The sequence below is a fragment of the Rhinatrema bivittatum genome, chromosome 6, assembly GCF_901001135.1.
Source record: "Rhinatrema bivittatum chromosome 6, aRhiBiv1.1, whole genome shotgun sequence".
Lineage (NCBI taxonomy): Eukaryota > Metazoa > Chordata > Amphibia > Gymnophiona > Rhinatrematidae > Rhinatrema > Rhinatrema bivittatum.
Genome location: NC_042620.1, coordinates 253,979,687 through 254,002,879, shown reverse-complemented (window position 1 = coordinate 254,002,879; position 23,193 = coordinate 253,979,687). Strand labels below are relative to the sequence as shown.

At 44.7% G+C, this 23,193-nt stretch overlaps 2 protein-coding genes across 4 annotated transcripts in view; one reads left to right on the top strand and one right to left on the bottom strand.

Annotated features, from left to right (window-relative positions):
- Positions 1-8: 8 nt before the first annotated feature.
- On the top strand, positions 9-3,168 carry HYLS1 (HYLS1 centriolar and ciliogenesis associated). The gene is made up of 2 exons (XM_029606833.1): positions 9-130; positions 811-3,168. Exon 2 carries the CDS (start codon positions 873-875, stop codon positions 2,259-2,261), a length of 1,389 nt encoding a protein of 462 aa, XP_029462693.1. The 5' UTR covers positions 9-130; positions 811-872; the 3' UTR covers positions 2,262-3,168.
- Positions 3,169-3,443: 275 nt separating this feature from the next.
- Positions 3,444-23,193, bottom strand: part of LOC115094115 (phosphatidylserine decarboxylase proenzyme, mitochondrial-like) — a 37,818-nt gene continuing 18,068 nt past the window's right edge. For all 3 annotated transcript variants that reach the window (XM_029606835.1, XM_029606836.1, XM_029606834.1), the window contains exons 7-8: positions 22,949-23,109; positions 3,444-5,078 (exon numbers count right to left, since the gene is read on the bottom strand). In XM_029606835.1, coding sequence (XP_029462695.1) covers positions 4,854-5,078; positions 22,949-23,109 — 386 coding nt within the window. In that variant the 3' untranslated portion in view covers positions 3,444-4,853. The remainder of the gene's footprint in view (positions 5,079-22,948; positions 23,110-23,193) is intronic.

The following is a 23,193-nucleotide window of genomic DNA, read 5'->3' as shown; positions in this document are numbered from 1 at the left end:
GCCCGGGCCCATGGCTTCTATGCAAGGGGGCGTGTCAGGAGCTTCAGTGCTGCGGAGGATGTCGGGAGCCGTTAGGCAAAGACTCCTCCCGCCGCTGAGGCCCGGGAACTGAAAGGAGAAGGAGAGAGAGGTAACAAAGAAAAACAGAAAAAAAAAAAAAATTCCAATCGGTTAGAGGGTGTGGAATCCGGGAGAACCAGGAAGGAAAGGAGTTAATTCTGTTAACCATAGAGAAAGGGTGCGAGAGTTAACGTCCGAGTCCTACCTTCTCTAAGAATAAGAAGAGAAGCTTATAATAATATAAATAACAGATAACCCACCAGAGAAGGGAACAGAAACAACTATTCAGTCTGTGGGAGAGAAGAAAACAATTGTCTGGGATCGGAAGTCGTGTGTGTATGCTTTAGCGATGCATCCGTCCTGGATCCGAGCGATAACACCACAGACTCAATAACTACTGCAGAGACCGAGGGACGCACAAGTCTGACCTTGAGCGACTTTAACACCACTGCTAGCGGTCAAGCGAGAAAGGCTTGTCCAGAATCAGGGAGAGGTAAGGGATGACAGCAAATCATCCGTCGCAGAGAACGGTACCTTCAGGGCTGACAGAGACAGATACCGCTGTTTAGGATAAAGCTGAGAGGCCTGTTCGGGATTAGGGAGAGCACACCAGAGACTGCTGCACATGACCTGCTGCAAAGAGATTAAACACTAGATCAGCATCTTTCTGACTGTATGAGAGCCAGAGACATTGCATTCCTGGTGAAGAGAGAGACTGCAGTAGAAGACGCATTTGACTTTTTTTTTCAGGCGAAAGGGCAGCCGGCCTCCAAGTCCGGACTTGCCACCTGCCCCCTGAAGACGATAGCGGCATGAATCTCACCCTGAAGTGGGAGCCAGAGAGAAGAATGTACAACATGGATGCCCCCTATAGACAACAGCAGGAGCTGGAAAGAAAGAGAAACGGCAACAGAATACAGCTGGCCACCGAGGTGACAGAGGAAGAGCTGAGGCAGGAGCTTGCTCTGCTAGGTTTCAGTCATGTCCCCCAGGAGCGGCTCATGGAATTCAAACAAGACCTGGAGCAACTGATGAGGCAGCAGGTGGCAGCAGGTGATCCGGACATTAAAGAGAACCAAAACTTGAGTTCTGAAAGCAGGAATGATGAATGGTCAGAACCAATTCAGGCAAACACTTCCTTCTTTGGGGAAGGTGCAAGGGCCAGGCCTCCCAGGGGTAAAGTCACCATGTCTGGGAGGGAGGCATGTAAAGAACCTCCTGCAGGAACCAAATCAGCCTTTGGGGCTGCCTTCTGCTCTGCAACCCATGCACAAACTGATTTGCCCAGGGGTAAAGGCTGCAGTCCTGGAAACGATATATGGAGTGCCCTCCCTGCATGGAACAATCCTTCACAGACTGAATCTCTTCAAGGTGTGCCTTTCAGAATCAGAAATCAAGCCTGGACAGAGATCTATGCACCGACTGACCCAGTCCCGCTTACTACTTCTGCTTTCTCTCAGGGTAACATGTGGATAGGATGTCCAGTGAACTCAGCTAGGACAGGGGGCCTTCCTCTGTCCAGCCCATACAGTGAAGACCCTTCAATCACCGGCAGCAAGCAAGTAGCAACACCTAAAACCAAGGAGAGGCCAAGCAGCTGTGGTGAGGAGAGTAATTCTGGTGTTAGTACTGCTTGCAGCAGCCCCCATGAGGAGCCAGCAGATGGGTGGCAAAGGCCAGCCATGAAAAGAAAGGTCCTGCGAAGGAGTGAGGATGGACGAGTCCAAATCTCTGATGAATCCAATGTCAGTGAGGTGGAATCTGAGATTTGCTGGGGCCAAGAACCTTGGAAAGGAGAGTCTGACTTAGAGAGATTGGAAATGACCCTTGTGCCACCATACTTTGTGAACCACAGACAGGAACAAGAGGAACGGGACCGGCTCAAGTCCTTTATCCGGCCTAGACTTATTGGGAACCACCAGAAGAAAACAGACCCAGTGGCTAAATATCAGCAGTACAAGAGAGGCTGGGATGCCTTCCAGGCCCCAGGAGAGAAGGACAGGAAGGACCTGCGCTGGGATATGCGTGAGCAAATGCTGTACAAAGCTCCTCAACCACACCGCAGGACACCTCATGTCTACATTCCCAACAACTATGTGGTGCCCACTGAGAAGAAAAGATCCACCTTGCGATGGGGAGTGCGTTATGATCTGGCCAATGGAATCATTCCTCAGACCAAGATCTATCCTTCATTGAGATGACTTTCTTCCCAGCCAAGATAATCTGTTTCCTAGAGACTTCACCCTCCTTTGGTCAAAATCTATCTTTCCTACAGACCTCCATGGCAAAGATATTCTGTTATTAGAGACCACCAACTCACCATCCAAATTCTTTTGTCCTAGAGAACTCACAGCAGGATCATGCGCAACTTCTCCACCAATCCCACATTTGTTTTTACATTTTCTTACAGATCTTCAAAGAGATTACCAAAAGGACTACTGCTAATCTTTCTTCCCCTCTTCCCATCAACCTCTCCTTACTGGAGATTTACTTGATTTTCCTTACTTTTAAGACTGGTCCTTTCTAGAGTAGAACTTCCTGCAGGACAAACATTTGCACAAAAATCTGTCCTTGTAGAGCCCTCAAGATGATCCAACTTCAAGATCCTGCTAGGCCTTTCTAACCACTCACCACATATCACAAGATCTGCCCTTCCACTGAATCTCACTTCCTCCTAGGCATCCTCCTGAGCACAGCTAAATGGATGGGAGCTATCATCAAGAAGACAGGCAATTGCTGATATTGTGATAGTCTTGGCTTCAAAGGACTACTTCTAAAGCCATTCTCGGCCACAGAACACTTGTGTGTCTTTGTTACCTTAATGATAAAAATTGAATATACTATTACAAATGCTCTTTCATTACATTAAGAGTGCACCTTGCTAACACACACAAGAAGCAATGCAGCTATCCACTTCAGGGTCAATAGTGTGGGTTTGTTTTTTTTTAATTCTTTGCTATAAACTTGAATTCAGAAAAAAATAATTTATTTTGTGGTGCTTTATATCCCATTGCCATAATCCTCTGACTTTTTGCATGTAAAGATATTTCTTTTAATTATTATATAACTATTTATTTTTGGTTTGCAATAAACTTTTTTAAAAGTCAATTTATTTTATTTATTTATGGTGCAGAAATTCTAGCTGATGTTCTAAAAGCATAAAGCTTGATGATGTCAGCCAATCGAACACCTTAATTGCCTTGCCCCTTTAAAAACAGTTGAGCTCATGCATCCTGGAGCCAATTGGCTATGATATTTCAGACATGACACATACTGCTTGAGCTAATTAGATTTTGTGTGAAATCACAATCACATTCTTCTCAGCAAGGCCATGCCCAAGAAGTTCAGGCCTGTATTCATACCCAAAATAAAATACAAATATGTGTGACTGATACAAGAGGTTTTTATTTTAACCAAAAATTTCCATATGGAATTTTAGCACAGTGATATCTCTTTGGAATGTTTCCAAGACAGGAAAGGTCATGTAGTCAGAAAAATGTACAAAAAAGTAACAAAATGAATACACACAGCTAGTATAAAAGGCATTTAAAAACAAAGTGCTCCTATTGGCTCCCAACATCTCCTTATAGGGTAGCTGGCGAAGGGGTGAGTACTGTGTAATATCCCCCTTTCTTACTCATCCAGTATGGTTTCCTGGGATTCAAAATGTTACAGAGGCTAATTTAGAGACCCTCTTGTGCTTCTTCTTCCAGCCCTAAAATGATTTTAAGATTTTACAGTACTCTCTTCCAGTGATGAGGAGCTGTGGGAGCTGCTTTTGTTGGCTGTGCTGTGACACCCCATAGGACAGGCTAATGAAGTGGGGCTTTTCCAATAAATCCATGTGCATATGCACATATGGTAGATGTGCTTTTTCATACATGTGAACTTCCACTCTTACATAGATAAGTTCACATTCTCCAAAACACATTTCTCCAGGGACACATTCATAGAAATACATGCACACTTTTCTCCACAGAAATGATTTCAGAGATCTATCTTTGCTGGTCTCAAATCATTTTAAAATGTCATATTAAGAGAACTGAAATATTTAATTTTAAAGAGACTTAGATCTAGGGAAGGTATCATTCTCAGCCCTAGAGCCCTGAATGCTTTCTCATCTTCTCCGTAGTAGTTCCAGTTACACTGTAGAATACAGGCTAGATTCCCTCCCTGAGTGGCAGAATCCCTTCATTCTCATTTGTGGCTGGAAACAACCAGTTCATATGTAAACTTTTTTCAGTGTTTATGTGATCCTCCTGTGTCAGTTGACTACTTTCATCCTGAAACATTTCTGTGCTGTAACTTTTTTTTAATAAAATAAGGTAGTCTAGAATTTACATTGTTGCTGAGTTCCAGTCTTGATTTAAGCTCCTCTTCTGACTGGAAGTCCTGCAGATATTAGGAGAGCTTTCTTCAATTCCCAGCTTAGACTCTTGTTTAATGGACTGGCAGTGTTACAGCTGTTAGAAGACCTTAGTTAAATTCCTTATTCAAACTCCTGCTCCTCAGGGTGGGAGTGTTACTGAGGTGGTGCTCATACACTCTAGGAGGAGGGTGAACAGCCAGCTTACAAAGCTTGTGACCAACAGGAGCAGTACTGGGAAATTCTTTCAATAGAGTTGCACCATTTTCTCAGCCAAAGAAAGATACTGCATAGTGACAATGGAATGCAAAGCCCAGGATGTGTTCTGTTTTCACCTGATGCCTCATCATTAGGCAACAACACTAATTTGAGGAAAGAACATATCCTGATCTTAATCTTCCAGTTCCTTTGCAGGAATCCTGAATGCTCACAGGCTCCCCAGTGCTTCCCCTACACGAATCTTACGGCCTCCAGCCAGAATGAAATTGAAGTGCCGAGGTCCTTCAAAGATCAGAACAATGGTGGATCCCAGGTTAAATTCTCCAAGGCTGGCACCCTTGCCAATGAAGATGCCAGCTGGCCTGAATTGCTCTGTGTAGCTGCAGTCATGATAACGCCCTTTCACGTGGCAGGCACAGTTTGTGTGAAGATCCTAGTAGTGACAGGGAATAAAAACAATTCAAATCAGTTACCCGAGGAACATAAAATCTCCCATTTATGTCTTAATGTTAAAGAAAACCCTCTATTGTGTCTTTGGCCCAGTATAAAGCCAAACACTCCATCTCATTGCCTTTTTCAACATAAATGCCATACTGAGTCAGACCAATGGTCTATCAAGCCTATCTCCCTGCCGGTTTCTCTAGTAAGTTAATTAGTCGGGTGACACGTGCTGTTTTTCTCCTAGCAGTCAATCATAAGTCCTGACACTGTATTTAAATAACTTCCGATTCGTGGCACTTTTTAGTCAATGGAAATAAGCTATGGTGGAGATACCCGCTGTTGCGCAAAATGTAAGTTAAAGATTGTTTTTTCTTTGATGCATTAATATGTACTAAGATGACGCAATAATTAGGTGGTTCTTTTTAAAAAAATAAAAAAATTAGTTTTTTACTGCAAGTAGGGTATTATCTAAGTTGAAACCTAGTGAATTAAATGACACAGTTCTGGATATACTGCTGCCAGTGTGTTCCCGCCCTTTTTAGTCGTGTTTCCATTCACTTAAAATATCTCAGTGCCGGATTATGGAATTTTTTTAAAACTTTACAAGAATAGTAATAAGACACTGCGAAACAATATATTCATCATTGTAGGGCAGATTTTCAAAGGGGTACACGCGTAACCCCCGAAAACCTGTCCCAAGCTCCCCCTGCGCGCGCCGAGCCTATCTTGCATAGGCTCGGCAGCGCGAACAAGCCCCGGGACATGCGTATGTTCCGGGGCTTCGAATAAGGGGCGGGCCGGGGGTGTGGTGGTGGTCTGGGGGCGGGGCTGGGGCGTGACAGCGGGCCGGGGGCGGGGCCGAGTGCTCCAGCACAGAGGCCTGTGCCGGGGCAGGGAGCCAGCAGCGCGTGCGAGTTACGCCTGCCAGAGGCAGGTGTAACTCCACGAAATAAGGTAGGGGGGGGATTTAGTTAGGGCTGGGGGGTGGGTTAGATAGGGGAAGGGAGGGAAAGGTGGAGGGGGGACCAAAAATCCTCTCGGGACTCCTTCCAGGCTGCTCGGCTTGGCACCCACACAACCTTGTGCGCGGACCCTGGATTTTATAACATGTGCGCGGCGTTTCGGCTCCTTTGAAAAGGAGGAGTGAGCAATCTATTGTATACTGCCTCCTATGGGTCTGCTAAGGAATGGCAATATGTTATGATGTAGCTGCAGAGTTGGCAATCTGTACCAGCGGAGTTTAGATAGAAAACAGAGAATAGGGCTAAACAGTCAATTTTCTCAATGGAGAAAAGTGCAGTGCCCCAGAGATCTGTACTAGGTTTCCTGCTTTTTAACATATTCTTCAATGACCTAGAGATGGGAATGAGTGAGGTGATCAAATATGCTGATGATACAAAATTACTCAAAATTATTAAATCACAAAAGAATTGTGAGAAATTGCAAGGGGACCTTGAAAGACTGTGAGACTGGGCATCTAATGTGAACAAATGCAAAGTAATGCATTTTATTTATTTATTTATCAGGTTTTATATACCGTCATTCGGCTTCATTATAAAGCCTTCATAACGGTTTACAAACATGAGAGAATTACAAACATCTTAATATGCATGTAGGAAAGAGCAATCCATATTATAGCTACACAAGGCAAGGTTCAACATTGGAAGTCACCACCCAGGAAAAGGTTCTAGGCATCATTGTGGATAATATGTTGAAATCTTCTGCTTAGTGTGTGGCTGTGGCCAAGAAAACAAATAGAATGCTAGGAATTATTAGGAAAGGAATGGAGAATAAAATAGAAAATATCATAATGCCTCTGTATCGCTCCATGGTACAACTACATCTTGAATATTGTGTGCAGTTCTGACACCACATCTCAAAAAAGATATAGCAGAATTAGAAAAGGTACATAGAAGCATGACCAAACTGATAAAGGGGATGGAATGAGTCCCCTATAAGGAAAGACTAGAGGTTATGTCTGTTTAATTTGGAGAAGAGACAGCTGAGGGGAGATATGATAAGAGGTCTATAAAATAGTGAGTGGAGTGGAATGAGTAAACATGAATCTGTTGTTTACTCTTTCAAAAAGTGCAAAGAATAGGGGACATTCAATGATGTTACTAGGTGATACATTTAAAACAAATAGAAGAAAAAAAATGTTTACTCAATGCATAATTAAACTCTGGAATTCGTTGCAGGAGGATGTGTTGAAAGCTTTTAGTGTGGCTGGGTTTAAAAAAGACAAGTTCCTGGAAGAAAAGTCTATAAGCTATTTTTTTTGTAAAGTGGACAGGGGAAATCTATTGCTTACCCCTGGAATCTATCAACCTTTTAAGATCCTGCCAGATTCTTGGGACCTGGATTGGCCATGGTTGGAAACAGGATACTGAGCTTGATGGTCTCTTGGTCTGACCCAGTATGGCAAAACTTTTGTTCTTATGTAGTTTCATGTCATATCCCCAGTCCTAATATTATTGAAATAGTAAATAGCTAGTCCCTATTTACTTGTTGTACACTACTCATGATTTTATAAACAGTCATCTCTTCTCCAAGCTGAAGAACCCAAACCTGTCAGCCATTCTACCCCTTTATTGTTTTTGTTGCCCTTCTCTCTACCTTTTCTAGTTATGGTTTATCTTTTTTAAGATTAGAAGACCAGACATGTATACAATACTCAGGTGAGGTTGCACCATGGATTCAAACAGCATTATTATGATATTCAGTTTTTTTCCAAATAATTCCTAAATCTATTTGGGTTGGGTTTTTTTTACACATTTTCTATTTATTGAAATTATATCATAGTATATTAAAATACAGCATTTGAAATAGAAAAAAGCAATAAATATAATTCAAAGTAAATACAGGAAAAGTTCCCAAAATAGAGGGTAGACTCTCAATCCTCCTGATTTCTTGATGACAAGCAAATATCGAGAGTAGAAATCCTGCCCATGTTGGGAATCAAGGCCTGGCTCTATTGCTTGTTGTTGAAGAAGAGATTGCACTTCTAGGCGAAGCTGCAGCAGGTGAGCCAAAGGGATGGTAGCTGAAGAAATGCAAGCAGTATCCAGCCTGCATGATCTTGAGGAGCCAGAGGTCCTTGCTTATGTGATGCCACATTTCTAGGAAGATCTGGGGGTAACATTTAGCCACTGAGTGGCTCAGCTAGTTAGCCAGATAAACATATTTGACCCATTGCATATATCTGGCTATCTTAAATTTAACTGGATATGTTTATAGAAACATAGAATTAACGGCAGAAAAAGACCAAATGGCCCATCCAGTCTGCCCAGCAATCTTAATTTTGAATTTGATTCACAGACCTTTTGGCTCTCTCTTTGTCATTAGGGTTTCATTTCTAGTCCCCCTACTCTGTTGAAGCAGATAGTATTGCTAGGAATTTCTCAATAAAATTACTTCATTGGTAAGCCTAGCATCAGCAAGTCTCCACCATGCTTGTGTGATTACCAAGACTGCCCCTTATTTGTATGTTATGCAATGTTTTATGTTTTCCCAGACTGATTATTCTCACCCATTGTCATGTAAGTGTTACTGCTAACCCCCTTCACTCTTAGATTTAGCTCCCAATTGTTACTATTAACCCCCAAGACTTTTAGATTTAGCTCCTTTGGGATCCACAGAGTCTATTCCATGCCCTTTTGAAGTCCTTCACTGTCTTCTTCTTCACCAAGTCTTCCGGAAGGGCATTCCACGCTTCCACCACCCGATCCATGAAGAAATATTTCCTGACATTCAATTTGAGCTTTCCTCCCTGAAATTTCATATCGTAACCCCTCATTCTTCTTATATATTTCAAGCAGAAATTGTTTGTTTTTAGTTGTGCAACATTTATATCTGTTAGGAGCGTGGCCTTCAGACTCTGTTAGGAGCATGGAGGCGCAGCCCCATCTCAAGGGAGGATGTTAGCCCTTAAATCACTGCGCAGCTCAGGGAGGAGCCCAAAGACACACCGCGAGAGGTGAGCAGGTGCGAGCATAGATGGAGCAGGAGCAAGGCTGGACTGAAGACAAGGCGAGGAATATCCAGAACAGGAACAAGGCAGGCTCAGCCTTCCACTGGACCTACATGCACCATTGAGACCCAGCAACGCAATGCTGATCTCGAGAGTAGCCTTCCTGCCACTCAGTAGCCCTTCCGGACCCGCCGCTTGGGAACGACGTGAGGCCAGACAGAGGCTGAGGGCAGGAACAAGACGACTCAGAAGAAGATTCAGGAAACTTGGAGGATTCAAACGTAGACTTGGATACTCAGAAGACTCAGAGGACTCAGACAAGGGTTCAGGTTGCTCGGATGTTTCAGGCAAGGATTCAGGTTGCTTGGAAGTTTCAGGCAAGGATTCAGGAGTCAGGCGAAAGTACTGGGTGAAAACTGCATTGCAGAGCGCCCTACACAGCCGCCCATGGCTGGTCGCGGACCATGCTGAACGTGAAGCAGACTCCAGACGAGGCAGTGGAACTTGAAGCCAGGACATGACGAAGATTCCGTAGAGGCCTGCACCAGGGCATGCCCTACACAGCCGCCTGTGGCTGTTTGCTGACCACGCTGAAGCGGAGCAGGTTCTGGCAGAGTCTTAGGCATGGACGGAAGCAGGCACAAGGAACTCCAAAGACCGGGACAGGATTCAAGACTCAGGATTCAAGACTCAAGATTCTTAGAAGCAAGGCATTAAAAACAGGAGTCTTCTGGAGGCTTGCGCTGCAAACGAGAAGGCGGCCTTGTAACACAAGGCGCCCTTCACAGCCCCCCCCCCCCCCCCCCCCCCATGGGCTGGTCACGGACCACGATGGTGGCACGCCAGGAGAGGTGGACAGACGAGAGACATGGAAACTGGATGAAGAGCTGAAGATGAGACAGATGGAGTCAGGGCAGGAACATCGGACATGGCACATTAGGAGAAATGGACATCTGGAACAACAGGAACACGAGACAGGCGACGAGGGAGCTACGATGAGGGACAAGACCAAGAAAATCAGGATGGCAAAGTTCAGGAACACGAAGAATATGGAACGAAGATCCATCAAGGCACAGGAAGACCACGGAGTACCTGAATCAGGAAGAAGACCACAGACACTATGAAGACCGGATCCAAGCCCTGAAGAACTGAAGCAGGGCCCTTTTATAAGGCTGAAGCAGGCGAAGACTGATGACATCACTGGTGAGGGCCATGGGGCTTTTCCTGCCGGTGACCCTTTAAAAGCAGAAGAGAGGGGCAGTACCACGGATAGCATCGGCGGCATCCATGCCGCGAAGAGGAGCAGGCAGGAGTGGAACTAGGCCACGAAACAAGGGCCTGACATCGGCGGCTTCTTGTCGCATGAGGAAAGCAGGCCAGCAGCGGCTCCCTGCTGCGGGAGACTCAGCGGCGGCGGCTCTGCCAGCCGCAAGGATGAAGCATCGGCAGCAGCCTCTGGGCTGCGCCAAGGAGAGGCTGTGGTAGCAGCGACTTCTGGACCGCGCGAGGAACGCGTCAACAAGGCCTGACTAGAGGTAAGGGACTGCCTGCGGGTCCGGCCACAGGCAGGATCCTAACAATATCCTTTCATGTATCTGAAGGTCTGTATCATGTCCCCTCTGTGTCTCCTCTCTTCCAGGGTATACATATTTAGGGCCTTCAGCCTATCTTCGTAGGTCATATGTTGGAGAACTCCCACCATTCTGGTCGCCTTTCTCTGAACCGCCTCCATCCTATCTCTGACTCCCTTGAGATACAGTCTCCAGAACTAAACACAGTACTCCAGGCTGGGCCTCACCAAGGACTTGTACAAGGGAATTATCACCTCTTTTTTCCTGCTAGATATTCCTCTTTCTATGCAGCCCAACATTCGTCTGGCTTTAGCTATTGCCTTGTCACTCTGTTTTCCGATCTTCAGATTGCTTGACACCAAGACCTCAAGGTCCATCTCTTGCTCCGTACACATTAGCCCTCCCCCCCCCCCAAACACAGACAGTTCCATTGGGTTGCCGCACCCCACATGCATGACTCTGCACTTTTTGGCATTGAATCTCAGCTGCCAAGTTTTGGACCACTCCTCAAGCTTTCTTAAATGTGTCTAACTTTTTTTTACCAGAGACTGGTAGATGTGGTAACCCCTACCTTGACTAAAATGTATAACTGCTTGTGGACAGAGGCTGTTTTGTTACCGAACTCAAATATAGCTGGCATTTCAATACTGGATAAACCAGGGCGTGATCCTACAGTATGTGGATCGTACTGTCCGATATCTTTATTCACTGTTGACTTAAAGATATTGGCGAAGATCTTGGCAAACCGCCTAAACAATTTTATTGCCCAAATAATCCACCCTGATCAGGCAGGTTTTATACCAGGGCATATGGCGGCTGATAGCGTCTGGAAAATAGTAGATGTTATGAGGTGAGTCAAAAGGCAGAGCATACCGTCCTTATTTCTTTCAGTTGATGCAGAAAAAGCATTTGATCTAGTATATTAGCCCTTTTTATTTCAAATATTAGATAAAATGCAATTTGGGGAATTCTTTATCCAATGGATTAAATTGCTATACACTGTTCCCAAAGCTTGCGTTAAAGTAAATGGGAGCTACTCTGACCTGTTTAAGGTAGGCAGAGGCACGAGACAAAGTTGTCCCTTGTCACCCCTACTACTTGCTATTTTCTTGGAACCTTTTGCCATAAAAATGTGGCAAAATCAAGCTATACATGGCATGTCCATTGAGGTCTTTTCCTCCAAGTTGTCATTTTTTGCAGATGATGTCCTCTTTACTCTGACGAACCCTGAGGAGCCACTCCCAGCTACAGTGGAAGAATTGGAGCATTTTAGCTCTGTTTCGGGTTTCCGGATTAAATGGGACAAATCTGAGCTTTTGAATCTTACTGTGACTTATAAGGAGGAGAGGGCTCTTCGAGGGAAATTCCCCTTTAGGTGGGCGGCCATTAAAATTAAATATCTGTGGGTTTTCCTGGGTAAGAAAGATGATCTCTTCTCACTGAACTTTCCTCTTTTGTTAACTGGTATCTTTAAAGAAATGGAGGAATGGGCCCACTACCATATCTCCTGGTTAGAGCGCAGAGCAGCGATCAAAATTAATGTGCTGCCTAGGCTCCTATACCTCTTCCAGACTCTGCCTATAGAAATTCCCGTCCCTTTACTGGAAAAGTGGCAAACTAGATTGTTGAGATTCATTTGGTCGGACAAGCAACCAGGGTAGCTAGGAAAATCCTATATTTACCCAAAGCTAGGGGAGGATTAAGGTGGTATTATGCAGCATCCAACCTCAGGTCAGTGGTGGAATGGCACAGGTCCTTACATCCAAAACCTTGGGCAGTTTGCACAAGCTTTCCTATCCTCTATTCCTTTAATTTACCTAATATGGCAACCACAAAATGGCAGGGGAATTACCCCGTGAACTACCACCCTCTGTCTCCTTGTCTCTAGCATTATGGCGTAAATGGCGTAATCTCTTTGTGGGATCAAGAGATTATCATTACAGCATTTCTCTTTTTCACAATTGTCATTTCATGCCGGGTTTGGAAAATGTAGGTTTCCGAGAATGTCAATCACGTGATATATTAAAGTGGGAACATGTTTGGAGTATACAGGGCTGCTGTAGTTTTCCTGAGTTACAAGCCCGTTATGATCTACTGGGATCAGCAATTATTCTTACCTACAACTCCTCAATTTTGTGACTAGGAATAAAGTGGCTGCTCATTTGGGACAAGGCATATCCTACTTTGAATCTCTAAGTAAGCATGCAGATAGGGTCCCTGGGATCATATCCAAACTATAGGCCTTTTAAAATCATGACTTTCTAACTAAACCTGCTTTTGTGAAAGCCTGGGAGGGCGACTTGGGGATGGAGCTATCTGAAGGGCAATGGATGAGCATATTTCAAATCACAAGTAGAGGCCTCATCTCTGTAAATCTAATCGAAAATGGATATAAAACTTTATATCAATGGTATTTAACCCCTGCTCGATTACATAAAATAAACCCTTCATGGCCTGATTCCTGCTGGAGGGGATGTAAGGGGACAGGTTCCTTTATTCATTTATGGTGGCAATGTCCCTTTATTGCAGCCTACTAGGGAGAAGTTTCACGTTGGCTTGAAGATATTCTTCAATTTCCTATCTTACTGCACCCCCAGCATGCATTACTTAACTTAGCTATTTCACCTGGCCAAAATATGTTAGCCTGTTGTATGATTTATGTGTACAGTTGCTAGGTGTGAGAATGCCAGTTGCTGGTGTCCCTGCTAGCTGAAACCAAAGCTTGTATTGATGAGATATATCACCTGAGCAGGATAACTGCATTTAAACATAAGTCTATGAGGCAATTTATGCGGGTGTGATGTTCTAAAGAGAGATGGAGACACTCTGTATTAGATATTTAGTTATTTTTCTGTATATAACATTTTTTCTTCTACTTACATATACATTAAATGTACCAGGTCTGGGAGGGGAACTGGACGGAGGGGGTTGTGGGGTTTTGGTTGACAACTAGGGGAGTATATGTTTAGGCTTTTTTGTGACTGTTGTATCATGGATGATGACAGCTGACTAGAGTTCTAATTTTCATGCCATGCAATACTGGTTTTTGTTGATGTTACTTTGGTCTACAAATAAAAACTTCAAATTACAAAAAAAAAAAAAAAATCCGTCTAATTTTAGGACAAGTCAGCGGCAATTTACCCAGCTAACTCCATGCTATATGTCGAGCCCAGATTGAGGTGGAGGAGGTACATGAAATAGAGTCAAAAGATTCATATAGAGACCAAAGAAGGTAGTGGATGCCTTCTTCTGCATCCAAAAATGGTTGGGGATAATAACTACCACCTTTTGAAGGTTGTAGAAAAGGCTTTAATTTCTGGATGCAGCTGAAAAGACTACTGCATCGTAAGGACTTAGTGGATAGTGATGTGAGCGGTAAGCATGGAGCTTTGAAAGCCTTTCTTGCCAAAGTTGTCAAGTAGTCTATGTTCCTTTCCTAGAGGTGTGTTTGAGTGAATATTTTTCTTTTTCACTATTTTCATGGCAGGTTCAACTATTATTGACTGGTGTGGCAGCTGAATGATGCTAAATCCCAGAAGCCCCCGGGATTTGGCATCCCAGGTCAAGCTTCCTAGCCATAAGGATGCTGGAAATAAGTATTTCCCACATCCTCATTTGTAATATACTGTGAACTGCAAGATCCACTGGTTCTGACAGAAGGTCAAGATTTTGAAGAAGACTGAGCAATTCTGAGCGGGGGTCTTTGTCTCTACAGGTTTGGACGCCAAGTGTCATTCCCATCTTTTCCACAAACTTAAGAGTATGTGAGGTCCTCTGGGGGAGAGGTGTGGTTGGGAGGATATGAATGTGGGTCAGAAGGCATGCTTGTAGAATATCTGAACCTACTAGCATGGGCTTACTTATCCAGGAAGTTCTTCTGGTTGGCCCTGAGGGGATGCACCCTGGTCAATCGCCTCTGACCAACTGGATTCCACTGCTAGAGAGTGAAATAATAAGGAACCCTGAATTGCAGGTTCTGATGATGTGTTCAGGCCAATAGGAGAGACTGGGATTCTGGTCTGAGGAATCACTGCAGTATTGGTGGAAAGGAGAGGCTGGAAAGTTCCTTCCATCTCCTTGGTAAGAGAGCTAAGGACACTGCACCACAGCAGCAATCTGGTCAAGTGACTGATGTGTTTGCTTATCTCGTGTGCATAGTAGAACATCCTCTTTGGAGACTAGGATAGGTTCCTGCATCTACACAGGAGGTTTGTTGGAGGTAAGTGGAACTATGGAACACTCAAGGTCTGGTGTTTTGAAATGCAGATCTTCTGCACGTAACCTGGATGGAGTGAGAGCTCTTGTTATTAGAGGGAGCAGAGGTGACCTAACTCCTTCCGCCATAGTTCTAGAATGGACTGCATACAGCTGGTTGCTAAGCTATGTCTTGAGCTTGATGTGTCAATAGCTTCGATGGAGTGCAATGTCTTGATGCTTTAGCAAAATGCAGCTTTGACAGCATCAGTGAAACTTTAGTAAGATGCATCGAGGAAGTTAGCGCAGAGTGAGGCTGTTGCATTGAGGCAAATGTTGACTGCACCAGGATTGCACTGTGCATTTTGGAGTCATGCATCAGAGGACCGGATGCACTGTGTGTTCGGTGTGTGCATGGGAACCTCAAGAAGCATTGAGGAAGTGTGGCATGCACCAATGCATTGTACATCAAGTGTAATGGTACATCATGCATCAAAAGTATTTGTGCATCATGCACTGCTGCACTACACATCGCGGGATTTCATGCACCATGCATTGGGCATCCCAAAGCAGCATAGCTGGAGTGCTTCAATGCATTGCGGGTCAGGTGCATCGATACACCTTGTACCAATACCAATGCACTGCATTTTGAGTGTTTCTGCTTCTTCGATGCAGTGTAAGGAATTGCATTGTTTTGAACCCCTGGCCTTGTGTGATACGTGTCTGGAGCCCTGTTGGAGAAGCTATGCTAACTCATGAGGAATTGGGGAAGTGAGGGTTTAGAAGCAAGTAGGCCCAGCCAGACTCCCATTTATGTTTCAATTGTAATCCACTGAGCATTACATTGTTGTTATCAGCAAAATATAAATATTGTAATAAATAATAAATAAATAAATCCCGTTACACAGCTGTACTTAAATAGTAGCCTGCAAGGAAGCACCACTGCTAGCCCAGTGTCTCCCAAGAATTGCTGTGGACTGAGTTAACGTAGCACCAGAAGTGCTGGTAGCTGTTCTGGGTGGCTCCCTCGCTACATCTGGGTCAGGGAATCTATACTTTGGTTATTCCCTCCTGCAGTTATAAGTCAGGAAATAACTGTTTTGTTTTTTCTTCAGTTCAAGTTCAACCACTGCATGGTCCTTTTTTTTTTTTCCTGACACGCAGGCTCCAACAGCTCCATCAAGTGATACCGCTTCTTCTTCGATGCACAGCAGCTAACATTCCTCAGACCCTGTGGCTTTGGCCTGAGCTTTCCCTGGCAAAGCAGATGACACTGCACTGCAGGAAGCGGACCTGTTGCAACTCCAAAGAGATTTATGCAGCTCCTCAATCCGAATTGCCTGGGAATGCTGGAAGCACAGGGACATCCGTCCACAGGCGTAACAATTTTTCCGATTATGCTCCTGCCCGAGACATCAGTAGCAAAACTCATGGCCATCAGTGAAGAACATTAACTTGCCACAGATGCGGTTTTTGAATCCACTCACCGTCCCTGACATGTTGAGGAGGCAGGCCACTGAGAATTTTTTATTTTTGGGTAGCACTGAAAAGTGCTGTTGTGGGTGCCACAGAGGAAGCAAGGCAACTATTTATGAAGAAATGAGATTGAATTTAATACGTTTTAAGAAAGATTTGAAAGGAGAAACTTGAGTACATGTCCGTGCTTCTGCTCGGGCAAAAAAATGTCTGAGGAGGCTCACGAGGCAACTCCCACACATGCTTAGTAGAGCAAGGCTCAAGGCTCTACTAGCTTAGAGAGTTGAGTACATTCAGTGCTGCCAGATGACATCACTCCACATGTAATGGCTAATTCAGCCTGCTTATCGACAGAAAAACATTTTTATAAGCAATATAAATGTTATGATCACTGGAATCTAAATTTTCTTAAATTAGGTGGTCATTGACACTGTCTTCAAAATAACTCTCAATAGTATGTCACAATTACAAGGACTACAGATCAAGGAAAAACAGAAGCTTTCACTGCAAGGAACAGAAAATGATTCATTTGTATACCCAAAGGTCCATATGCAGACGTATTTAGCTGAATAACTCAGACGCTATTTGTTTAAATGAATAGCTGGGCAGATAACTTTATAGCTGGCCAAAATGTATCCAGATAAGTCAGGGGCATTCCAGGGGTGTAACTGGGAGGAGCTGAGTTAGCCCAATAAATTATTCAGAGTTAGCCAGATAACTTATCTGGCTAATTCTGGTCAGCCTGTACACCTATCCAGAAGTTATCCAGATAAACAAAAATACTCAAAATAGTTTATCCAGCTAACTTGCCAGGCTGCACAGTGGTTGAATATGGACTGTGTCTTGTTTAATCTGAATGCTTAGGGCTTGATTTAATATGCTTTATTTCTCATAGACATAACAGGAAAAAACTAGCTGACACCTGTTGAAATTCAGCAGAGGATATATTGAATTGGAAATGCTCTCGGCATGCTTTCTTCTCAGGCCCACCTCAGGACACTCTTCCACCTCTCCCTGTACGGACCCTAATACTGATCTCCTCCTCCCCCAGCACTCTGTTCCCTTCCCTCTCCAGCATGAATCTAGCACTTTCTGACCCTGTTCCTTCTTTTCCCAACCCATCCCCAACATGTTCCAACCCCCTCTTTCACAACCAAATCCCAGCACTTTCTCCCCCTCCCCAGCCTGCCTCAGCCCATTCCAACCTAGTAACTTTGTTCCCTCTCTCCCCCAGACCTAGCATTCTTTTTCGCTCTTCCTTCCCCAGTTCAAACCCAGCATCCTTTGACCCCCCCCCCTCTCCTTTCCAATTCCAGCATACTCTTCTACTCCTAAATAGCTGCAAATCACCAGGACTTGATGATATTCAGCCCAGAGTTCTAAAGGAACTGAAAAATGAAATCGCAGACCTACTACTTGTAATCTATAATCTATCATTCAAATCTACCTCCAGAGCATAGTGTGCTTATAGCCAATATGGCCCCAGCTATAGGTGCCACTACCAAAAGGCACCAAGAAGAGCTGTGCAGCCTGTGGGTCCTCAGCAGAAGAAAAAGCAGCGCGGCCCTGTCAAAATCGACAATGTGGTCGGCGCAGCTCAGTAAGTGGAAAAGCAGCACGGCCCTGCTGGCAATGCCGCTGATTTTGGTGGGACCATGCTACTTCGGAGGAGGAGGAGGAACACACCCTGCCGAAAGTAGTCCAATGCCTCTTGGCTGGAAGTCATTCCCTTGGCCATGGGGGCTGAAGAAGGAGACTGCTGCTGCCTACTAAGTCAAGGGAAGTGAGTGAGAGAATGCATGTGTGCCTGTGCGTGGGAAAGTGAGAGACAGCATGTGTGTGGGCAAGTGAGTATATATATCTGAGAGCGTGAGAGAGCATGTGTGCTTGTGTGTAGGAGAGAGAAAGCATGTGTGTATGTATGTGGGGATGTGAGAGAAAGCATGTGTGTGTATGAGAGGGAGCATGTGTGTGCATGACTACCCCAATTACTCTCTGCCTGCCAATTCAGGGCATCTGGAAATCAAATGTTCCAAGGTATGGATAATGGGGAATTTTTTAAAATCCTTATTTTATTGATTTTTGGAAGATTTTTATATGAGTTTTTAATTATTGAATGTTATTATTAATTAATTGTTTTGGATTATTTTTATTGGTATGGTTTTACTAATTTTGTTTTATGAGGAATGGTAATGTTTCTGTTTTTTACATTGTTGCAGTGCCTACAGAATTTGGCTTGTTGCAGTTTCCAGTTCAGTTTTTGTCTGTACATTTCTTTTTATACTGTATGGTCTTTTTATTCTGCATTTAAGGATCTATCTGTGTTTTGCATGTGTGATTTAACTGAGGTGCTCCTTAGTGTGTAGTTTCTATGTAGGAATCTATAGCAGCTTGGCTTGTTCTGTTTTCCTAATAGGGGGTGTATTACTATTTTAGGCCTGGTGTAATAGTTGCTGTATTAACTTTCATAGGAAGGGTTGTTGCTGTTTGAGTGCTGTTTTGATATAGAAAGTATTTTTACTCATGGCTCTCTGGGGTCATGCCCATGCCCATGATGCATTACAGTAGCCTAATACCATATAGGTTTCTCTTGCTTTTTTGCAGGGTTTTCTGGTTGGCACCTCAGCAGTTCATGTAAATATAACATACATATTGTAAGTGATATTTTTACCTCAGAAGGCTGTGCTCTGAATGTTCTTTTTCATGTAAAATCTGTATTATAAATGCATAATTTTTAGTTGTGTGTGAGGAGGGTGTGATGGGGTAGGGGGTGCAAGGCTGTAAAGTTTTCCTAGGGTACCTAATACCCTTGCACTGGCCAAACATTGAACAAAGTCTCCCAAATCGTGGTGTCATGTGCTGTGCAATGGGTGAGAGCGCAGTTTTTCACTTGGCCATAGGCACCAAATTGCCTGGCTACAGCTCCATCTACCTCCATACCTGAGGACTGGAGGGTAACAAATATCATGCCAATTTTCAAAAAGGGCTCCAGGGGTGACCTGAATAACTACAGATCAGTGAGCCTGGTAAAATATTGGAAGCTATGAGTAAGAACAAAACTACTGGTCATATGGATAAACATGGCTTAATGGGGAAGAGGCAGCATGGATTTAGCAAAGGGAAGTCATGCCTTACTAACTGTCCTTACCTCCGCAGCGCAGGAGCTGCAGACCTTCGCAGCAGGAGCCGTGGACTTTAATCTTCAGCACGGCATGGAGCCGCGCCTATCGGGACCCTCTTGCGGCAGGGAGTGCCGCCGACGCCCTCTTCAGCCTTGCGGCCCAGATGCAGCGGTCCTCGGGCGCCCTTGCGGCATGGAGCCACTCCCCAGCCTGCCTCCTGCGGCAGAGAACAGCCTCCGACGTCAGGGACTGCTTCTCGGCCCAGCCCTGCTTCTCCAGCGGCAGCGGCAGCATGGCCGCTCTCCATGGTTCTGACTTCCTCTTCCTGTTTCCTCCTAAGGTAAGGGCCACACCTCCTTCATAGATTTAAAGGGCCATGGCTGGAAATGTCATGGGCCCCGCCTGGACTCCTCCCAGGGCGTCTCCTGATCTTCAGCCCTATATAAGGGCCCAGTTTCCAGTCCTTAGGGGCCTTCACAAGGAGTTAGTTCCTTTCCAGGACTTCTCATCTTTGCTCCTGCTGGTATTTCCTGTTCTTCGTGGGATCCCTCATCATTCTTCATGTTCCTGGTCTCTTCTGGATTATCCCTTGTCTTCCTGATGTTTCGTGGTCTTTCTGATGTTCCTTCCTGATGCCTTGTCTCCGCTTCTGCTTCCTGGCCCCTTGGTTCCTCATTGCTACTTTCTCTGGCGTGTCATGTCTTGTCTCGTCACCTCATGGCATGGGCCTGCCTTCTCGTTTTGCAGCACTAGCCTCCAGAGGGTCATCTTCACTTAAAGCCAAGTCTCTTCTTGGTCCCATGTTTCATGCCTAAAGCCAAGTCTCATCTTGGCCCCCTACCCTATGCTCGAAGCCAAGTCTCGTCTTGGTCCCTTACCCTGTAAATAGTCTCAGCCCTCGGATGTTCTGGTGGCTGCTCCGTCCATGCCTAAGACTCTGATTGAACCTGTGCCATTCCAGCGTGGTCCGCGACCAGCCATGGGCAGCTGTGTAGGGCGCCTTGGTACAGGCTTCTACTGAATCTTCGCCATGTTCCGGCTTCAACTACCACGTATTCGTCTGGAGTCTGCTTCACACTTAAGCGTGGTCTGCAACCAGGCTGTGGGCTGTGTAGGGCGCGCTGCGTTGCAGCCTCAACCCAGTACTTGACTTTGTTCCTGAACCTTGATCCTGAGTCTTCGTGCTCAAGCCTCTCGTCTAAGTCTTCACATCCCAAGCTTCTTGTCTGAGTCTTCACGTCCCAAGTGTCCTGTCTGAGTCTTCACGTTCCAGAGCCTTCGTCTGCCCTCATCTCCTGTCCGGCCTGCTGCCATTGCTGTTCCCAGCGGCAGGTCCGAAAGGGCTTGGAGTAGTCGGAGGACCACTCAGAGACCAACCAAGGGTGGATGGTCTCACTGAGGTATGCAGGTCGGCAGGGGTCTGGGCTTCATCTCGACCCAGACATGGATCTGTCTCACCAGCCTCGGTGTTTCCCTGGAGCTCCTCTCTGGATTCACCAAGGTTCAAGGGCACACATCTCCTATTCTTGTGCAGCAGCTGCTCATGGCATCTCTTGCTACATATAGCCAAAGCCTGCCTGCGCATAACAGATTGCGAAAGCCTCTGCGCTTTCCCAAGATCAAGGTCTCCATCACACATAACACTAACCTCTTAGAATTCTTTGAAAGTGTAAATAAGCCTGGGGGTAAAGATGGGTCAAGCAATATAGTCTATGTGGCTCTTCAGAAGGCATTTTATAAGTGCCACATAACAGAATCTTCAGAAAAATAAAAAGTCACAGGATAAGATTCACTGACTTACCTTAGATTAGTACCATAATTGGCTAGAAGATAGGCAACAAAAGGTAGGACTAAATAGTTTTCCCAATTGAGAAAAGGTAATAGTGGAGTACCCCAGAGATCTTACTGATTCTTGATTCACATTCTGGGACCAGCATTGCTTAACTTACTCATTAATAATCTAGAAAAGGGAGTGACAAGTGAAACGATCAAATTTGCAGATGACAAAAAAAAAAAGATATTCAAAATAGTAAAAATACAGGTAGACTGTGAGGAACCATAGAAGGACTTTGTGAAACTGGGGAACCGGGCAGCTAAATGGCAGATGAAATTTAGTGTAGGCAAGTGCAAAGCGATACACATAGGGGGGAAAAAATCCCAACTACAGGTACACAATGCTGAGTTTTGCATTAGGAGACACCATCCAGGAAAAGGAACTTGGTGTCATCGTAGACAATACACTGAAATCCTTAGCTCAGTGTGCAGTGGCAGTCGAAAAAGCAAACAGAATGCTAGGAATTATTTGGAAAGGAATGGAGAATCATATTGCTGTATAGATTTATGACGACGCCAAGTCTTAAGTACTGTGTGCAGTTCTGGTTACCCCATCTCAATAAGATAGAAAAGGTAGAGAGAAAGGTAGCAAAATTGGTAAAGGGGATGGAACGACTTCTTTATGAAAAAAGGCTAAACAGCTTAGGGCTTTTTAACGTGGAGAAGAGACGAATGAGAGGGGTTATGTTAGAGGTTTATAAAATCATAAATGGAGTAGAACAGGTAAATAGGGAATGGTTATTTACCCTTTTAAATAGCACTAGATTACCCTGCTCCCCCTCCTTAATGCCCCTTCTCCCTGGCCTCCCTTACCAAAAAAAAGAGTTATCAAGCATAGGAGCAGCTTATTCAATCAGGGATTAAGAGCTTCTATTATTTAACACTGTTTAACTCAACGCCACCGTTTTGATCAGTTATAACATCCCTGTAGAGAAGATCATGGACTACCCCTGAGATACTTGAAACAAAGGTGGATTTATTTCTTGGACACAGTGCACCCTACAAGCCTTAATTTGGAAGTAGAGTGGAACATGTTCCTTTCTTAAGTGTTCATAGCCTATCCACATCTATATTCATTCAGGAGTGCCATATTGTATAAATAAGATTGTATGCAAGTACTTATGGTCACTTTTCTTCGACATAATTGTTCATCTTTTCAGTCATTCATAATTATTTCAAGATTTTCCTCTTTTTTACCTTTGTTCTAGAAGCCTGGATTTCCACAGTAAGTTTGGCAGTATCTGTGTGTTCAGAATTCCCAGGCTTCTCTGTAATCTTAGACTGAGAATTTTCTTCACCTGATAACTTTTCTTCCATCTACAAATGGAGCTCTGGGGTTTCCTGCTGCTGCAGAGTCTATGGGATGCTAGGAGCTTATTGCATTTTGGCTTTGAATCAATGCTACTTTCTACAAATTTCTCTTTGCATTTATTTGTAAGGATTTTCTTCTGATTCATTGGGTCTGATTTGAATGTGAGAAGACACTATTTTTATTCTCACTTATTAGCAGCATTAGAACTTGTCAGTTACTAAGACAAGGGTCTTTTCTGAAGCAGTGTCCCAGTCCTTGAGCAATCCCTCCTAGGCCCCCAGCCATATTCAGGCTGCTCAGGTGCTCAGCATCCCATCTCCTACTGCCTCAGTGTTTTGCAGGAGCTTCCTCCAGGATTTCTATCTCTCTGTGTTCCACACTCACCTGATCACAGTAGATCCGGATGGAGCCTACGTTAGTGGCTCCTACAGCAGTGAGAGAGAAGAACCCGTATTGCCACTCCCCAGACAGCACTACCCGCTCATTCTGGCAGAAAAGCCCTGTAATCCAGTGAGCGATGCCAGGATTCACTGACATGAGGGCACCTGTAATGGGACAAGCATATGAGGGGTCAGGGTCTCTGATCTCAAGCTAGGGCTGGGGGGGGACGGACACCAAGAGGTCATCTA